Here is a 16,633-nt window from a genome sequence, read left to right on the forward strand (position 1 = left end):
ATAAACTCAACATGTCCTAATTGCTTTTAATGTAAAATATCACGTTACCATAGATTGAGTCAAGACAGATGACGATCACGTCAAATGGACTGACCCAAAACTCGAGGCATTCTCGAACGGGTTCACTGAAGACCGCTACTCGAAATAATGAATCACCAACCAATACAAACCGCAACACTCAAGGGTACAAACAATGTGTTCGCCAAACGTTTGGCACAAGACGGCTCTGCCAGCCACAGGGTTCTACACATTCATTAAATTCTACTATCGTGCACTTGTTTAAATCTTATCTTTGTCTCGGAGACGTCTTGCAGTTGAAACGACTAAACATGGTTCACAATCTGCGCTTGAATCTGCCACGGAGTAATGAGTGAACAAGTAAACGTTCAGAGTTAACAGTGAGGTAACGAGGTGCGTGTCGTGGTCGTGCCCAGAGTGATCTGACCGCTGTCCTGTTAACTCCACGCTCACAACAACATTCTACAGGAACATCTGGTCTGGACTGGTCACCTCGTGCACATATATTTTCCGTTGGTTCCATACAGTCCTACAGAGATATAACATGTGAGTCTCGAAATACGATAAACGCCATGTCTATCGGGTGGCGACCAAGTTGTTGTCTATGGGGTCCTAGTGTGTTCCACGCTCTACGTGGGTGTTATCTGGTTGATCCCTGATGGTCCAGGTGGCTGGCCACCGTTCCCTCACCCGATCCTCGTATCCCAGCTCCTTGTTCTCGTATCCTGAAGTCCTATAGTCATACTGGCGTAACGCTTTCTCGTAATTCTCTTACCTTACCAGGGGCCACTGGTGAGACTGCAGTCCCCACTGTCTCCATCCGCCCTCGTGGGGTGGTCCTTGATTACTCCTCCACCCCTCCCCACCCCACGTTCTCCAGCCCCCCCGTGTAAAGGGGTGTCTTGTCCAGCTGTCCAATCCCCCATTTAGGGGGGAGGGGGGAGTCTCTCCGCACGGGAAAAAACTCATTGGGCACTTTTTCTATCGTCTTGTGGTAAACAGGTACCACCCGGGAGTTAGTGTGGGGTTGTATCGTGAGGAGGGTCGGTAGTTTAACTTGGCAGCACCTCGATTGATGATTAACTGATGAAGATTAATCCACCCAAAAGGTGAGCAGGGGCATGATTAGCCCGTAAGAAGCCCTCGATAAACGGCCTAACGTATAGACACAGGCAGCTTGTTTCCAACCCAATGAATTAAGAGTTGGTGGGTAGTGTAGCTTTCGCCGCGGGGCAAAGATAAATGGCGCTGGACTCCAGCTTTCAGTGATAAACATTCCACAGGCAGTGGAAAAGCTGCACTTATCAAAGTCTTGGTCGGGACGGCTTGATTATTCGCTAGTCCTTAGCTGTTCACCCAGCACTAATCGGATACCTGGTTGCAAACAGACTGGCGGGCCGTGTTTAAAGGGAGAAAGTGGGTAAGGCTTACAATGAGTTATGGGAAGCGAAAGCTCTGCAATGTCTATACCTTTACCCTTAGGTGGGAGTGGGTGAAGCTTCTAATGTTAAATTAATCATGGGGGACCACATTTTACTGTATATGGTAACCTATGGTACATGATAGTGTACAATATCGTCTTTCAATGACCTTTGTTCCCTCAGCACAATGACCTATATCGTCGCTTCGGTGTTGTGGCCATTGGTGGGCATCACGTCTTTCTGCTTATCTGTGTTTGGCGTCGTCTTAATCTGCTTCTTCCTAGACCTCTACAGGAACAGGGGTAACAAGGTGAGGATGGATAAACTTGCCTTATAGACCTGGGTATTTAAGTAGGTATATTTCGGTATTTAATGGTTTAAGTTTTGTATTTTCCTTGAATGCACTTTCTTAAATTTAATTTTCCCTCTTACTAACAAATTTTATCGCATTAAAGTTCAAGTATGTTTGAGACAAGAAATACATTTCAAAGGGATAGCTTAGGCTATTTCTACCCTCTTATCGCATTCATTTTTTTTTTTTACTACAAATTGGATAAAAAGGGCAATTGTAAAGTGGTTTTTCATTGGCAGGAAGAGCAGGCGGTGTGCTCGACCACAGGTAGCAGCGTAGAGGTGCTCACCTTAACCTACCTCCCCTCAACTTCACTGGGTACGTCTTGTCTTCATTTCTCTACGTTTAAATGATTAGGTCAGAGTTCAGTAGTTTCAATGGGTAGTATGATTGTGTAATTTCACAGGGCTACCAATTTCGGTAAATTCTTTCATGTTTCCTTTTCCATTTTACAGGATTTCACGAGACTGACGAATTTTTGGTTCGAAATAATTCCCGGTCGAATCTCCCTCTTCACGGAACTCCGTTGAGGTGCTCGGCGCTCTTGCCAAGAGCCAGGTACTCTCCTGGCTTCGGAAGATTGAGTGAGGTGACAAAAACAAATGAAGATAATCTGCCTTTTCCTTCGAAATTCGGTTGCGAAAATGAACCATGGGCGTTCACAAACTTGGGGTTCAACGATAGCGATGATAGGGTTCACTTGCAGGTTCCGGACGAGGACGTGGGGTCGGGTCGTGTCAGGTCCTCACCGCTGGGGAAGGGAGCAATCGCAAAGAAAGGTGTAAAAATCCTGGTTGGTGGGAATCGTTCGGAAAAAATGCCAAAACTCGACAATACCAAGAAGGTAGAGAAGCGGCTACCAGTTGGAGGGAGACCTTTGGAGAAGGCAAATTTAAAATCTGCTCAGGCCTCGTGCTCGCTCGTCAATCCTGGCGGAGACGGCTCTAATAACTCTTCGTCAATTATGGCAGCGTTGGACGACTACGAGAGCGACCTCACTGACCAACTGCAGGACTTAACGGACGACGATAGTGTGATAAAGTTTAAGAGTGAAATTAAACTTGCGTTTAAAGATGTGGAAGACGAGACGCCAGAGAAGCCAGTCCACTCTGGATGGTTTAAGGAAGAAAATGACGCCCCTTGCAACACTTTTAAAAGCACCGTGTTAAGTGGGAAAAGAATCTTGAGTGCCAAAGGTCCCTCATAAGATCTCTACAGGTTCTGATGATCTCGCTCAGCACAGTGAGGTGCAGAAACTCTTGGTTTATCAATCCTTTAAATGTGCCAGGCGTGATACCTAATTTTTTATTTTGGACCCACTTGTTATATTATAATGTATATGTGAATAAATTTTTTTAACTTTTTAATAATTGATATATTCTTGTCGAAAAAATATTGGTTATAATTGAAGGAGCCAGGTGGGTATCCTGTACTTTTATGCTGAAGATGCTTTACTTATGTATATAGCTCAATGTCTAGCTTTGGTCTTTAGATACACATTGTGGTACTAAGCGTGTAGGACCGAGCACGAGATGCCAGTCATCTTGACACAGGTCGTGCGGCTGGTCCAGTGTAGAGACGCTGCTGCTCCACGCCAGATGGCCACCGACGCCGTGGGCAAACTTGACCATTTAACGGCTAATAGTTGCAGCAAAAGTTTGTGTTAAACATAATGTATTATCAGTGGAAAGGGCCGTATCCTCGAGGGTCGTCTGCAACATGTTTTCAATAGTTAAAATGAGAAAATTGTAAATAGTGGAAAATACGCTTGCGAAATGCTGTTTTTTTTCCCAGTTAGAATGCATTTGTCAATAGCCAGTAAATGTTTGGCCTTGTGTACGACAAACATTACAAAATGATTCTTTGGTAAACTCGCGAATTAGTGCTCGCTTGCTTTAGGGATCGTAACTGGAAACATTTTAATGTGTTTTTGCTGCCTCTTAAAACTTTGATGCACTTTGTTTATAGTGAACATCTTGTGGAAGCGGCGGCGACGATGATGGAGTAGTTTATAAACCACCGCCAGCCCTAGTTACTGGCGAACAAAGTTTTCCTGACAAGTAATTTTAACCAACTATTAAAAAAAGACTGAATTTCTGGTAACCCAAATTGGTAGAAAATTAGTTTGGGCTTTTGGCATGAGGAGAAATATATATACTCTGGTGCTTGCCATTGGTGAACTAGTGTTGTGTAATTACTCGATCTGACATTATGCACAAAAATAAAACTTCGCTTGCTAATTTCTGGTTCCGCGCTGTTGATTGATTTAGTCATTCATCATGCATTTCATAACCATACCGTGGTCGGTGATGGAAAGGGTTAGAGGTGCAAATGAGCTGCTGAATGGGCTGATTTAGTTTTATTTTTGTCAGATTTGTTAAACCAATCAGTTTTTTTTTGTGGGGGGCCGGGGGGGGGGGGGGGGGGCAACGTTCGCTCTCCGCAAGAGCCACCAAAGTTGGTTATTAGAACACTTTCTTTGAGGAAAGTTCTAACATGTGTGATGGAGGAGACAAACCTGATCACTATGAATGAAATGGCACAATACGGCAGGTGATCGTAAGTAATTGTCTGCTCTATTCATTAAAAGTAATCGCGTAAATTACGCATGTCGCAGCATCAGCGTCCCCCCCCCTCCTGATCCCTAATCACCACTGGAGAGAATCACCAGAGATCTGCAGATAATCTGATCCTTTTAATTTGATGATTTAGGGTGGGAGGGAAGGGGAGCTGGAGCCCTTTGAATACATAATATAATAACCGCAGTTAATGGGAAAAACTAATGCGCTGATCTTGAAGACATCCAGATGTTCCCTTTCCAGCAATTAGTCGTCAATTAGCAAAATTACAACTTCCTAGCCCGGCCCCCGGAGCAGGCGAGGCATCCTACCCGAGCTCCGATAGCAATTAAATTTAATTAGTTTATTACGAAATTAAAAACAAGTATATGGAATTTTGTTGCCTTTTATACATAAATTTAAAAATACAACTTATTTAAACAAGTTTTTACATTAACAATAAAATTGGATTAAGTAACTTAAAAGAAAACGCACGCGTAGTCCAGTTATGAGTCTAAGACCACTTTGATTCCGCGGTTCAGAACCTCTGATCTCCGGTTAGAGGTTCACAAATCTGACGTCAATTGAGTTGTTCTCTGAGGCTGCCCAGATGCTCTTTTGCTGGATGTCGAGACCGAGCAGTTCCAGGTATGAACCATGTTCTGGTAACGATACATTCACATCAGATCTACCTCAACGACGTTGACTCGTTGGTACATCAACACCAATTAAGTCTGCTGGCAGGAGAGCCTACCAATACGTAATCTCATCCTTGTTGTTTACTGAATGTTCGTCGAATACTGCAGACTTAATGTGATGATTAACTTCGGTCTAAACATACTTTTAGAGCATAAAAGTTCACTACATATGGAAAATTTCTCAATCTTTCCACTCGTGGTCAAAATAAAATAAAATGTCCGGACTACATCCTAAATAGTTGCTATATAAGGATTTAAGCCAGGAACCAGGAGTTTTAAACCCCTTAAGTTATTCAGCGCCGCGCGCGTGTGTCTCGTGTTCTGTTAGGTTAACCAGGGTTATCCTTCCAGTGCTCTCGTTCCTCAACTGAAGTCAACATTTTTCTTGCAGTCTTGGGAAGCCTTGAGGCTACTTGCTACCACGATCCTGCTCTACTGCAGCCGTAAGCTCTTTAAGACAAATCTGTTAACTTCTAGCTGACCTAAGCTGCAGTAAACTGTGTGTTTGTGTGTGTGTCGAATACCTTCACTTTGCATAGCTCGACCACTCCTGTGTGTACTTGCGGGGGTTGAGCTCTGGTTCTTTCGTCTCGCCTCTCAACGGTTAATCAACTAATGTACAGGTTCCTGAGCCTACTGGGCTCTATCATATCTACACTTAAAACTGTGTGTGGAGTCAGCCTCCTCCACATCACATCCTAATGCATTCCATTTGTCTACTACTCTGACACTGTAGTGTCAGGGTAGTAGACACACAGTGTGTGTGTGTGTGTGTGTGTGTGTGTGTGTGTGTGTGTGTGTGTGTGTGTGTGTGTGAAAAAATTGTGTAACTTCCCTCACAAGATTGTTACAAGCTTAGCTAAATGAACTATGGGGGGATTAGATCCTGAACCGATTATGTGCCTCTGTAACCCTTTTCACCACCGCCCACGGGATGGGTATGAGGTGCATAATGAATGACTAAGCTTGAGAAAAAACTACGTATTCTTAATCCTTGGAGTGTGTGTCCACAGAGCTTGGTGATGCCAGAGGCACAATGTCGGGCACGTGACCCCGATTTTGTCTCTTGCTCTAGTCTTCCAAAGAACTTCCAAAGTCGTTTCTGAAACGACTTCCCATAAAGCTTCTTGAAAGTCAAGTCAGACATGCCAGCCTGGAACTTTTGTAAACCAGAAAATAAAAGTTTTACTAGAATTTTGTTTAAGTGGGTAGTAGTGTGGCAGTATTATTTTGGAACTAGCTATGACAGGCCCAAGGTTGGGAACACAGGCGCTATAGCATGCTAAGATGCATGCAGTCCCCGTGGTGCAGTGGTTAAGACGCTAGCCTGGCGTTTCGCGAGCGTTTTGTTCTGGGGTCCCCCCTCCCTCCTTTTTAGGTGGGGGGGGGGGGAGACGCAGGGGGAGGAGTGGTGAGCTGGGGGGAAGGGTGTCGGGCAGGGGGTGGGGGGGTGATGGGATTCGGTCTGTTATTTAGTTTGGTATTGGGCTTTAAGTTCATAAGCTGTTTTTCTTTTTAGTATAATTGGAGAGTTACAAGTGAAGGAAGAAGAGCATAAATGGGGAATGTAACATGACTTACGATAGCAGGTTGGCTGTCCGCCTTGCTGACACGATACAGGCGGGCTGTCCGTCTTGCTAACACGATGTGTGTGATAGCTATGTTGAAGGCTAGGAATAACTCTTCAGCCAGACAATCTACCTTACAGGGTAGACGCACATCGCAGTCTTACCAAACATATTGAACAGAATAGAAAGGCCACCGTCCCCTCCTCCCCTATCTTCCTCCCCATCTCCCAGGACGGCAAACATCTCTAGGTCTAGAAAATGGCTAAAGTTTAACTCGGAAAAGTGTAAAGTAATGAAATTAGGCGAAGGGAGCAGGAGGCTGAACACAAGGTACCATCTGGGAGGTGAAATCCTGCAAGTCAAATAGAGAGAAAGATCTGGGGGTTGACATTACACCGAACCTGTCCCCAGAGGCACACATCAAAAGGATATCATCAGCGACATATGCTAGATGGGCCAACATAAGAACTGCCTTTTAAAACTTGTATTAGGAATCGTTCAGGACCCTGTATACCACTTATGTCAGACCAATCCTGGAGTATGCAGCTCCAGCCTGGAGTCCATACCTAGTTAAACACAAAACAAAGTTAGAGATGATTCATAGGTATGCCATCAGACTAGTTTCAGAACTGAGAGGTATGATCTAAGAGGAAAGGCTACGGGAGCTTTTTTTTTATTTTTTGCAGGGATATTCCAGCGCGGGCCCTAAGCCTCTGGCTGGCCCACTAAGTGTTGCTTGTTTCTGTTTTACTTGGGCGGAGTATGAGTATTTATGACTCGTATGGTCGCTTCAGTAAGATTTTGCCCCATGTGTTTAACAACTTCTTCTGCTCTGTTGAATCTAAGTTGAAATCTTAATGGGTTTGTAACTGTGCACTGTGTTAGATAATGTTCCAGTGGTCTGTCGGGCATTTCTCCAGTGTTGACATTTCCGCTGGAGCTGCGGGAGCTAAACCTCACGTCCCTGGAAAACATAAGGGTAAAGGGAGACATGATAACCACCTACAAAATTCTCTGGGAATTGGCAGGGTTTACAAATATAAACTACTTAGCATGGGTGGAACATGAACAAGTGGGAAACAGGTGGAAACCTAGTACCCAAATGAGCCGCAGAGACATTAGAAAGAATTTTTTCAGTGTCAGCGCAGTTTACGAATAGAATGCATTCATTCCATTCTTAAATTGAAAACATGCATTCCAGAATGCATTTGGTGGAGGCAGACTCTATTCACAATTTCATATGTAGATTTGATTGAGCCAAATAGGCTCCAGAAATCTGTACAGCAGTTGATTGACAGTTGAGAGGCGGGACCAAAGAGTCAAAGATAAAAGATTGGGGTAAGAGGTAGGGAAATGTAAAAGGCTAGCACAACTAGGTGAGTACACACACACACACACACACACACACACACACACACACACACACACACACACACACACACACATACACATACACATACACATACACACACACACACACACATACACATACACATACACATACACACACACACACACACACACACACACACACACACACACACACACACACACACACACACATACACATACACATACACATACACATACACACACACACACACACACACACATACATTTACACACATGTTGGGTGTCTGGTAGCTGAGTGGACAGCGCGCAGGACTCGTAATTCTGTGACCCGGGATCGATTCCCGGACCAGGCAGAAACAAATGGGCAAAGTTTCTTTCACCCTGAATGCCCCTGTTACCTAGCAGTAAATAGGTACCTGGGAGTTAGACAGCTGTTACGGAGCTGCCTCCTGGGGTGTGCGTATGTGTGTGTGTGTGTGTGTGTGTGTGTGTGTGTGTGTGTGTGTGTGTGTGTGTGTGTGTGTGTGTGTGTGTGTGTGTGTGTGTGTGCGTGTGTGTGTGTGTGGAAAAAAAATAGTTAGTAGTTAGTAACAGTTGATTGACAGTTGAGAGACGGGCCGAAAGAGCAAAGCTCAACCCCCGCAAGCAGAACTAGGAACTAGGTGAATACACACACACACACACACACACACACACACACACACACACACACACACACACACACACACACACACATCAGCGGCATATACCAGGCTGGCCAACATAAGAACGGCATTCAGAAACTTGTGTAAGGAATCATTCAGAACTTTCTATACCACATATGTTAGGCCAATCCTGGAGTATGCAGCCCCAGCATGGAGTTCATATCTAGTCAAGGATATGACTAAACTGGAAAAGGTTCAAAGGTTTGCCACCAGACTAGTACCCGAACTGAGAGGTATGAGCTACGAGGAGAGACTACGGGAATTAAACCTCACTTCACTGGAAGACAGAAGAGTTAGGGGGGACATGATCACCACATTCAAGATTTTCAAGGGAATTGATAGGGGAGATAAAGACAGTCTATTTAACACAAGGGGCGTACGCACTAGGGGACACAAGTGGAAACTGAGTGCCCAAATGAGCCACAGAGATATTAGAAAGAACTTTTTTAGTGTCAGAGTGGTTGACAAATGGAATGCATTAGGAAGTGATGTGGTGGAGGCTGACTCCATACACAGTTTCAAGTGTAGATATGATAGAGCCCAATAGGCCCAAGAACCTGTTCACCTGTTGATTGACGGTTGAGAGGCGGGACTAAAGAGCCAGAGCTCAACCCCGAAAGCACAATTAGGTGAGTACACACACCCACACACAGTAAATAGGTACCTGGGAGTTAGACAGATGTTACGGAGCTGCTTATTGTGTGTGTGTGTGTGTGTGTGTGTGTGTGTGTGTGTGTGTGTGTGTGTGTGTGTGTGTGTGTGTGTGTGTGGAAAAAAAAAAAAAAAATAGTAGTTAGTAACAGTTGATTTACAGTTGAGAGGCGGACCGAAAGAGCAAAGCTCAACCCCCGCAAGCACAACTAGGTAAATACACACACCCACACACATATCCACAGTTACACATTAACGCTTACTCTAACAACCTTCACATTTACAAATTCGTTGGTTACTAGACCTAATGTTAAGACAGAGTGAAGAGGACAACACGAGTGCTTGATCGAGAGGTTCCTTCTCTAAAATGTCAATTTAGAGCACTGTGTGTGTGTGTGTGTGTGTGTGTGTGTGTGTGTGTGTGTGTGTGTGTGTGTGTGTGTGTGTGTGTGTGTGTGTGTGTGTGTGTACTCACCTAATTGTACTCACCTAATTGTGCTTGCGGGGGTTGAGCTTTGGCTCTTTGGTCCCGCCTCTCAACTGTCAATCAACTGGTGTACAGATTCCTGAGCCTACTGGGCTCTATCATATCTACATTTGAAACTGTGTATGGAGTCAGCCTCCACCACATCACTTCCTAGTGCATTCCATTTATTAACTACTCTGTGTGTATGTGTGTGTGTGTGCGTGTTTACCAATCGGTGCCAATTGGGGGTGCAAGATCAAGCTTTAGAGGTCTGCCTCAAGGCTATTGTTGGTGTTGTGATCAAGGCCATTTAACCTCTGGAGGGTTATGAAGGTTGCCACAATCACAATAGATTTCTGACCAGCCAGTTTACCTTTTTTAGTTTGAACACAGTTCAGAACAAAGGTAAACTCTGTGTATACACATCAAGAAATGGAGTATAGCTCTTGGTGTAAACCCCCCTTCCCCCTTGGTGCAATAATCTCTGGTGCATTGTACTTTTCCTGGTTCCATTAGTGTGTCGTGTTGGAAGGTGGCTTCCAGGACCGTATTCACAAACTCGTTCCACTTGGTTTCCGCTCTTCTCTCCTGAAGATCATCTCCGCACACACATCTCTTGCTCACTCGCGATTACAGCTTCCACCTGTGCTCCATGCTTCCAACGCCCACATGAGCCGCATTTCCCTATCATAAAGCTTCTCAGGCCCACATAAGTTTCCTCTGTCACAAAGCTCCCGCCGCCCATCCCCACACTGTAGCACGCATGCCCAAGCCTGTTCCGTTCCTTTTTTACTCCAGTCTAAGTTATTCCGCGTCCAGAGGCAGCTCCCGGCAACGTCACGCGCCCATGTTTATGGTCACCCAGGCCGCCTGCTGAGGGTTCCAGAGAAATGTCCCTGGAACATCATGGAACTCCAGCACCGCAGTGATGCTAGAGTGTATTCACACTCCACGCTAACACCGCCATACACGCCCACACCACTAAACCCTCTCATACTTCACTACAGTCACACTACACTACTTCCTCCCACACTGCGTCTGCTCCTCCACCCCCCCCCAACACACACCACTCACGTGGAGGGAGAAAATAGAAAGGTTTCATTTATATAAATATCATGACACAACATTTTATGTAGAGTACTACTCAATCGTTAATTAAATGTAGCTGTGACAGAGAGAGAGAGAGAGAGAGAGAGAGAGAGAGAGAGAGAGAGAGAGAGAGAGAGAGAGAGAGAGAGAGAGAGAGAGAGAGAGAGAGAGAGAGAGAGAGAAACATATAAAAAGGAAAACAGAACTTTCCACTCCTTTTCACCCAATGTCAGCAGCAAAGGCTATAGTGTTTGCTTACTTCCCCCGCACCAGCCATCTCCCGACTCCTCGCCACACCAAACATGCGCCCACACCCACGACCTCTCTTCTACAACCTGCTGGGTAACCCTCTCCTTCACTCTTCCATCGTCTGGCTCCCCTCTCTACCGTTCCTGAACCTTCACCATCCCAGCTGAACTCTGTTGCTGAGAGTCCTTTTGAGTGTTCGACAAGGAGCTCGGTGATGATTGGGAAGGGAGACTTGTGCATCTGCTCCTGCTAGGATGAAAATGGATAGAAATAAAACTAAAGAAATCTTCTAAAGAAAGAATATCAGGGGGAAAAATGCTGTTAGTATAACCACACAGCACTGTGCTGGGTATGCAGACTAGGAGCTGGGATATGAGGTCGGGCTGGGATATGAGGTCGGGCTGGGATATGAGGGGCAAAGTCCTGGGATTTGAGGACAAAGTAGCTGGAATATGAGAAGAAGCAGTTAGGTTAAGATAACATGGATCTAGGAAGTGAGGACAAGGAACTAGGATAAATGAAGAGAAGAACGGATACGAAGACAATTACATTGTGGTTACGAAGACAAGGAGCTAGGTTGTGGCCTCTTGGATCATCGGGGATCAAACGTCGTTTTCTTTAAGAGACTTCCTGGATTATTTATGTTACAATGTACATATTTTCATCATTCTGGTTATTGCCACAAACAATATAGTGAGGTGAATAATGCTCATCATGAACATCATTGTAGTCGCTGTATTCATCGCAATCATCATCGTAATTGACTTCTTATTCGTCATTAATCTTCCTGGATTGACTTACTGATTTTGAGAGTCAATTATGATTTTGTGTACATAGTGACCTGGCAGCATAGTCTGTTTTACGCTGTTCATTCACCCGTTTGGCAAAACGGGCCGTTCACTACCGTTGTTCATTCACCCGTCTGTCACGATAGCCTGCCAGCGTTTGACTTATGTATACACGATTGATATGTTTATTGTTAAATAGTCTTCAAGTGTGTTAGTTATTGAGATAATTAATATTAGAAACCGGAACATAGAGGGTAAAATTATGTTGCGGAAATGTTGACTAATAGCGATTCGGAGGCACTGAGCTTGAGAACTACGGAGTCCTAGTCACTCGGTTATCCGGACACGGGGTCCTAGTCACTCGGTTATCCGGACACGGGGTCCTAGTCACTCGGTCATCCGGACACGGAGTCCTAGCCACTCGGTCATCCGGACACGGGGTCCTAGCCACTCAGTCATCCGGACACTAAGCTCCCAGCAACCGTGTGCATCTAAGGAGCTCCCAGAACCTCCTCTGACGATATTTTGAGAAAACAACACGTAGTTAGAGACGCTTCCAAGCAAGACTTCCAGCAACGCATTCCTCCACGTGTCTCAGTCCTCCATGTGTCTCAGTCCTCCACGTGTCTCAGTCCTCCATGTGTCTCAATCCTCCACGTGTCTCAGTCCTCCATGTGTCTCAATCCTCCATGTGTCTCAGTCCTCCACGTGTCTCAGTCCTCCATGTGTCTCAGTCCTCCATGTGTCTCAGTCCTCCATGTGTCTCAGTCCTCCATGTGCCTGAATCCTACATGTGTCTCATTCCTCTATGTGCCTGAGTTCTACATGTGTCTCATTCCTCTATGTGCTTGAGTCCTACATGTGTCTCATTTCTCCATGTGCCTGAGTTCTACATGTGTCTCATTCCTCTATGTGCTTGAGTCCTACATGTGTCTCATTCCTCCATGTTCCTGAATCCTACATGTGTCTCATTCCTCTATGTGCCTGAGTTCTACATGTGTCTCATTCCTCTATGTGCTTGAGTCCTACATGTGTCTCATTTCTCCATGTGCCTGAGTCCTACATGTGTCTAATTCCTCCATGCGCTTGAGTCCTCTATGGGTCTCATTCCTCTAAGAGTCTCATTCCTTCATTTTTTTTATTAATACATGAGGTACATCTGCATTAGTGCAGCTACCCTAGACTATATGAAGTGGAGTACAGTGTGTCAAAAAAGCTAACTAGGTGATGCTAAAAAATCCCCATCACACAGGATGGTTAGTCATACAGAGGCATGTGATAAGCAGTTTGCACTGGCAGACTCCGGATGCATTTTGAGGATATCATCAACACAAGATTGAATAAGGCAGCAGTGGTAATACAAGTCCCCATCTCGAAGGATGGTTAGTCATACAGAGCCATGTGTTTAATAGCCTGCACTGGCAAATTTTGGGTATACTGTGAGGATATATTCAAAAATACGAGAGTGAATAAAGTAATTGCAAAGCTCCAGGTACCTCATGCCAACTGGTCTGAAAGGTCTAATAACTTTCCTTCAAGCATCCCACCAGCTTCAACACTCTACGGACAACAATCGCCTGATTTCATCATGTTTCAATTTCATACTTTTTTTTTTTTTTTTTTTTTGTGATATATACAAGAGTTGTTACATTCTTGTAGAGCCACTAGTACGCGTAGCGTTTCGGGCAAGTCCCTGGAATACGATCCCCTGCCGCGAAGAATCGTTTTTTCATCCAAGTACACATTTTACTGTTGCGTTAAACAGAGGCTACAGTTAAGGAATTGCGCCCAGTAAATCCTCCCCGGCCAGGATACGAACCCATGACATAGCGCTCGCGGAACGCCAGGCGAGTGTCTTACCACTACACCACGGAGACTGCCACGGAGATCTACTTCATGTAGATCGCAGGAGTATGGTTACACCCTGATATTTCGAAAAATATTTAACTTAGGCCTACCCTGCCCGGCCAATGACCGTCCCGTACCCTAGACATCTGCCCCCTCCCATCCAGCCTGGGGCAGACCAAGAGACACATTCTCTTATAGATGTTAATGAAAAGATGATGGATTCCTCAGAGATGGTTGGCTTCCCCAGATTAGGGGAAGTATTAGGACTCAATATCTCAAGCCATTAAGAGGATTAAGGAAGAAAAAGAGATTATATTGACAGAAGAAAGGTTGCTACATTCTTTCACGAAAGAAGTTGATGAACTTTGGGGGATGATATTAGTAAAATAAAAAGTTAATTCGCAAGATAACTGACCTTTCCCAGGATGCAACCTCTCAACAGCTGTCTAACTTTTTGGTCCCTATTTACTGCTAGGGAAGAAGAAAGATATCAGGTGAAAGGAAATGTTACCTACAATTTCTGTTACCCCTCCCCCCGGGAATCGAACCCGGGATCTTCGATTGCGAGTCGAAAACGAAGCCAACTGTACTGCGAGACCTGAGTAATATAAGAATGTGTATAATGTTCGATAATTAAAGATATATAGATGGATGCATACAAATATAGATGGATGGATAGATGGATAGAAAAATAGATGGATACATGGATAGGATAAATAGTTGAATGGATAGATAAATGAGAGACAGATCCTGACAACGCCGGGTATAACCTTCCTAGTATATTATGCCTGAGTACAGCATACATCCAATTGTATTCGTTATCAGAGTGAGAATATAACCAACCCTGAGTGTAGAATCCTAAGCTACTCTATCCCTTTGAGATGTATTTTTGTTGTCTCAATGAACGTACTTGAACTTGATAATTCCCTCCTTTCCAGGAAGAATCATCTTTAGCGATTATGCCAGTAAGAGGATGTGGTCTGGCAGCTCTCCTGGCGGTCAGAGATTAATGACCATGACGTAGCCAGTGTGGCCTGAGTCGCCAGCGAGCGAGGTCGTATAATTTGATTAACTAGTCGAGTGGAAAGGTCTTCATCAAGGTTTTTCATTAAGGAGATGTCTAATAATAAAGTAATGAAAAAGATATATGTAGAGTGGAAGCATCGCCCTCATCTCCAGCATGAGGGAAATAGAGGAAGACGCAAAAGGAGAGGAAATAAGAGAAAATGTGGTGGAAAACAAAAGACAGATTCTAATTAGCATGCAGGGGGTCAGAGACTAGCTCGTCTCAGGGCAATTCTGTGGTCTTCCAGCTCCCAGGGGCTGTTTCTCTCAGCCCTCAACGACTGTTTTTTCCTCTCTCTCTCTCTCTCTCTCTCTCTCTCTCTCTCTCTCTCTCTCTCTCTCTCTCTCTCTCTCTCTCTCTCTCTCTCTCTCTCTCTCCACCATCTCCCCACTCAATCTTAGGAACTGCTTTTTTCTCTTTTTCACTTCTTCATATTTATCGAGACAGCTTCATGATGGCGTCTCAGACTTTCCTTTTTTCCGTTCTCAAACACTTCGCCTCGTTGTGGCGCGTTTGTCGTTGCTATCTAGTCCAGCTGTCAGCTTTCATCGTTAATTTAGATTTTTATGTCGTGGTGGGTTTTCAGGTTGTGTTATCCGTTATGTGTTATCCGTTATCTGTTATCTCTATCAACATCAGAGGCCCGAGACTGTTCAACACGCTTCCACTACACATAAGGGGCATAACTGGCCGACCCCTCACAATGTTCAAGAGAGAACTTGACAAACACCTCCAAAGGATACCTGATCAACCAGGCTGTGATTCATACGTCAGGCTGCGAGCAGCCGAGTCAAACAGCCTGGTTGACCAGTCCAGCAACGAGGAGGCCTGGTCGACGACCGGGCCGCGGGGACGCTAAGCCCCGGAACAACTCCAAGGTAACAAGGTAACTCCGTCTGCAAGTCCACCAGCCCGAGTCTATGAGTCTGTGAGTACATCTGTGCGTGAACTCATCTGTTAGTCCTCCTGAGGGTGAGCCCAACAGTCTGTTCGCCGGATCGTCTTTATCTTCCTTTTATTCACTCAGCCTTTATATCCCAGCTCCTTGTCCTTATATCGCAGCTCCTTGTCCTCATATCCCAGCTCCTTGTCCTTATATCCCAGCTCCTTGTGCTCATATCCCAGCTCCTTGTCCTCATATCCCAGCTCCTGGTTCTCATATCCCAGCTCCTTGTCCTCATATCCCAGCTCCTGGTGCTCATATCCCAGCTCCTTGTCCTCATATCCCAGCTCCTTGTCTTTATATCCCAGTTCCTTGTGCTCATATCCCAGCTCCTTGTCCTCGTATACCTTTCAAGTTCTATATAGTCATACTGGCTTTGCGATTTCTCCTTCGTATATGGCGGGGTGTGGAAGGGGGAGGGTGGAGGTGGTTGTGGTGGTGGCGGGGTGTAGAAGGGGGAGGGTGGAGGTGGTTGTGGTGGTGGCGGGGTGTGGAAGGGGGAGGGTGGAGGTGGTTGTGGTGGTGGCGGGGTGTAGAAGAATTGTGAGGGTTGAGGAGTGGAATAGTGGTGGAGTAGCGTGAGGTGAGAATGGAAGAGTGATGACCGGTATCAATATCTTACGGTCGAACTTACCTGTCACCTGTCCCTTCTCGTAATACTTATTTCTCATCTTTACTAGTTTCTTATTTCAGACATATTTAATATTCAGACAACTTAATTTAAATTTCTCTGTAATATGGCGCAAATTTTCTGTAAATTATTTTTTTTCGTCCTTTAAGTTAATTTGAAATTTATAATTATTGAACTTAAATTTTTTTTGTAATGAGGTTGAACTGGCCATCTGTCAGTCTGGATGTTTT

At 44.9% G+C, this 16,633-nt stretch overlaps 2 protein-coding genes across 3 annotated transcripts in view; both read left to right on the plus strand.

The window, feature by feature from the left end:
* The first annotated feature begins 237 nt into the window (after positions 1 to 237).
* LOC123762674 (uncharacterized) lies at positions 238 to 3,161 on the plus strand. Of its 2 annotated transcripts, none has more exons than XM_045749337.2 (4): positions 238 to 564; positions 1,623 to 1,749; positions 2,031 to 2,109; positions 2,247 to 3,161. In XM_045749337.2, the coding sequence occupies exons 2-4, from the start codon at positions 1,627 to 1,629 to the stop codon at positions 2,996 to 2,998; spliced, it is 954 nt and encodes a 317-aa protein (XP_045605293.1). In that variant the 5' UTR covers positions 238 to 564; positions 1,623 to 1,626; the 3' UTR covers positions 2,999 to 3,161. The 2 variants fall into 2 exon arrangements, with proteins under 2 accessions (XP_045605293.1, XP_045605292.1); XM_045749336.2 differs by lacking the exon at positions 238 to 564 and adding an exon at positions 1,090 to 1,127.
* Positions 3,162 to 3,323: 162 nt separating this feature from the next.
* The window catches only part of LOC138369095 (putative uncharacterized protein ENSP00000383309), a 49,420-nt gene continuing 36,110 nt past the window's right edge, over positions 3,324 to 16,633 (plus strand). The window contains exon 1 of the mRNA XM_069332029.1: positions 3,324 to 3,447. Coding sequence (XP_069188130.1) covers positions 3,324 to 3,447 — 124 coding nt within the window. The remainder of the gene's footprint in view (positions 3,448 to 16,633) is intronic.

This window comes from Procambarus clarkii, chromosome 27, assembly GCF_040958095.1.
Source record: "Procambarus clarkii isolate CNS0578487 chromosome 27, FALCON_Pclarkii_2.0, whole genome shotgun sequence".
NCBI lineage: Eukaryota > Metazoa > Arthropoda > Malacostraca > Decapoda > Cambaridae > Procambarus > Procambarus clarkii.

Bases quoted from the DNA above. Each gene is read 5' to 3' on its own strand.
- LOC123762674 (XM_045749336.2), top strand. From the start codon at position 1,105: ATGAAGATTAATCCACCCAAAAG. The intron at 1,128-1,622 runs GTGAGCAGGGGC...TTGTTCCCTCAG, and splicing joins AAGATTAATCCACCCAAAAG to CACAATGACCTATATCGTCG. The intron at 1,750-2,030 runs GTGAGGATGGAT...TTTCATTGGCAG, and splicing joins ACAGGAACAGGGGTAACAAG to GAAGAGCAGGCGGTGTGCTC.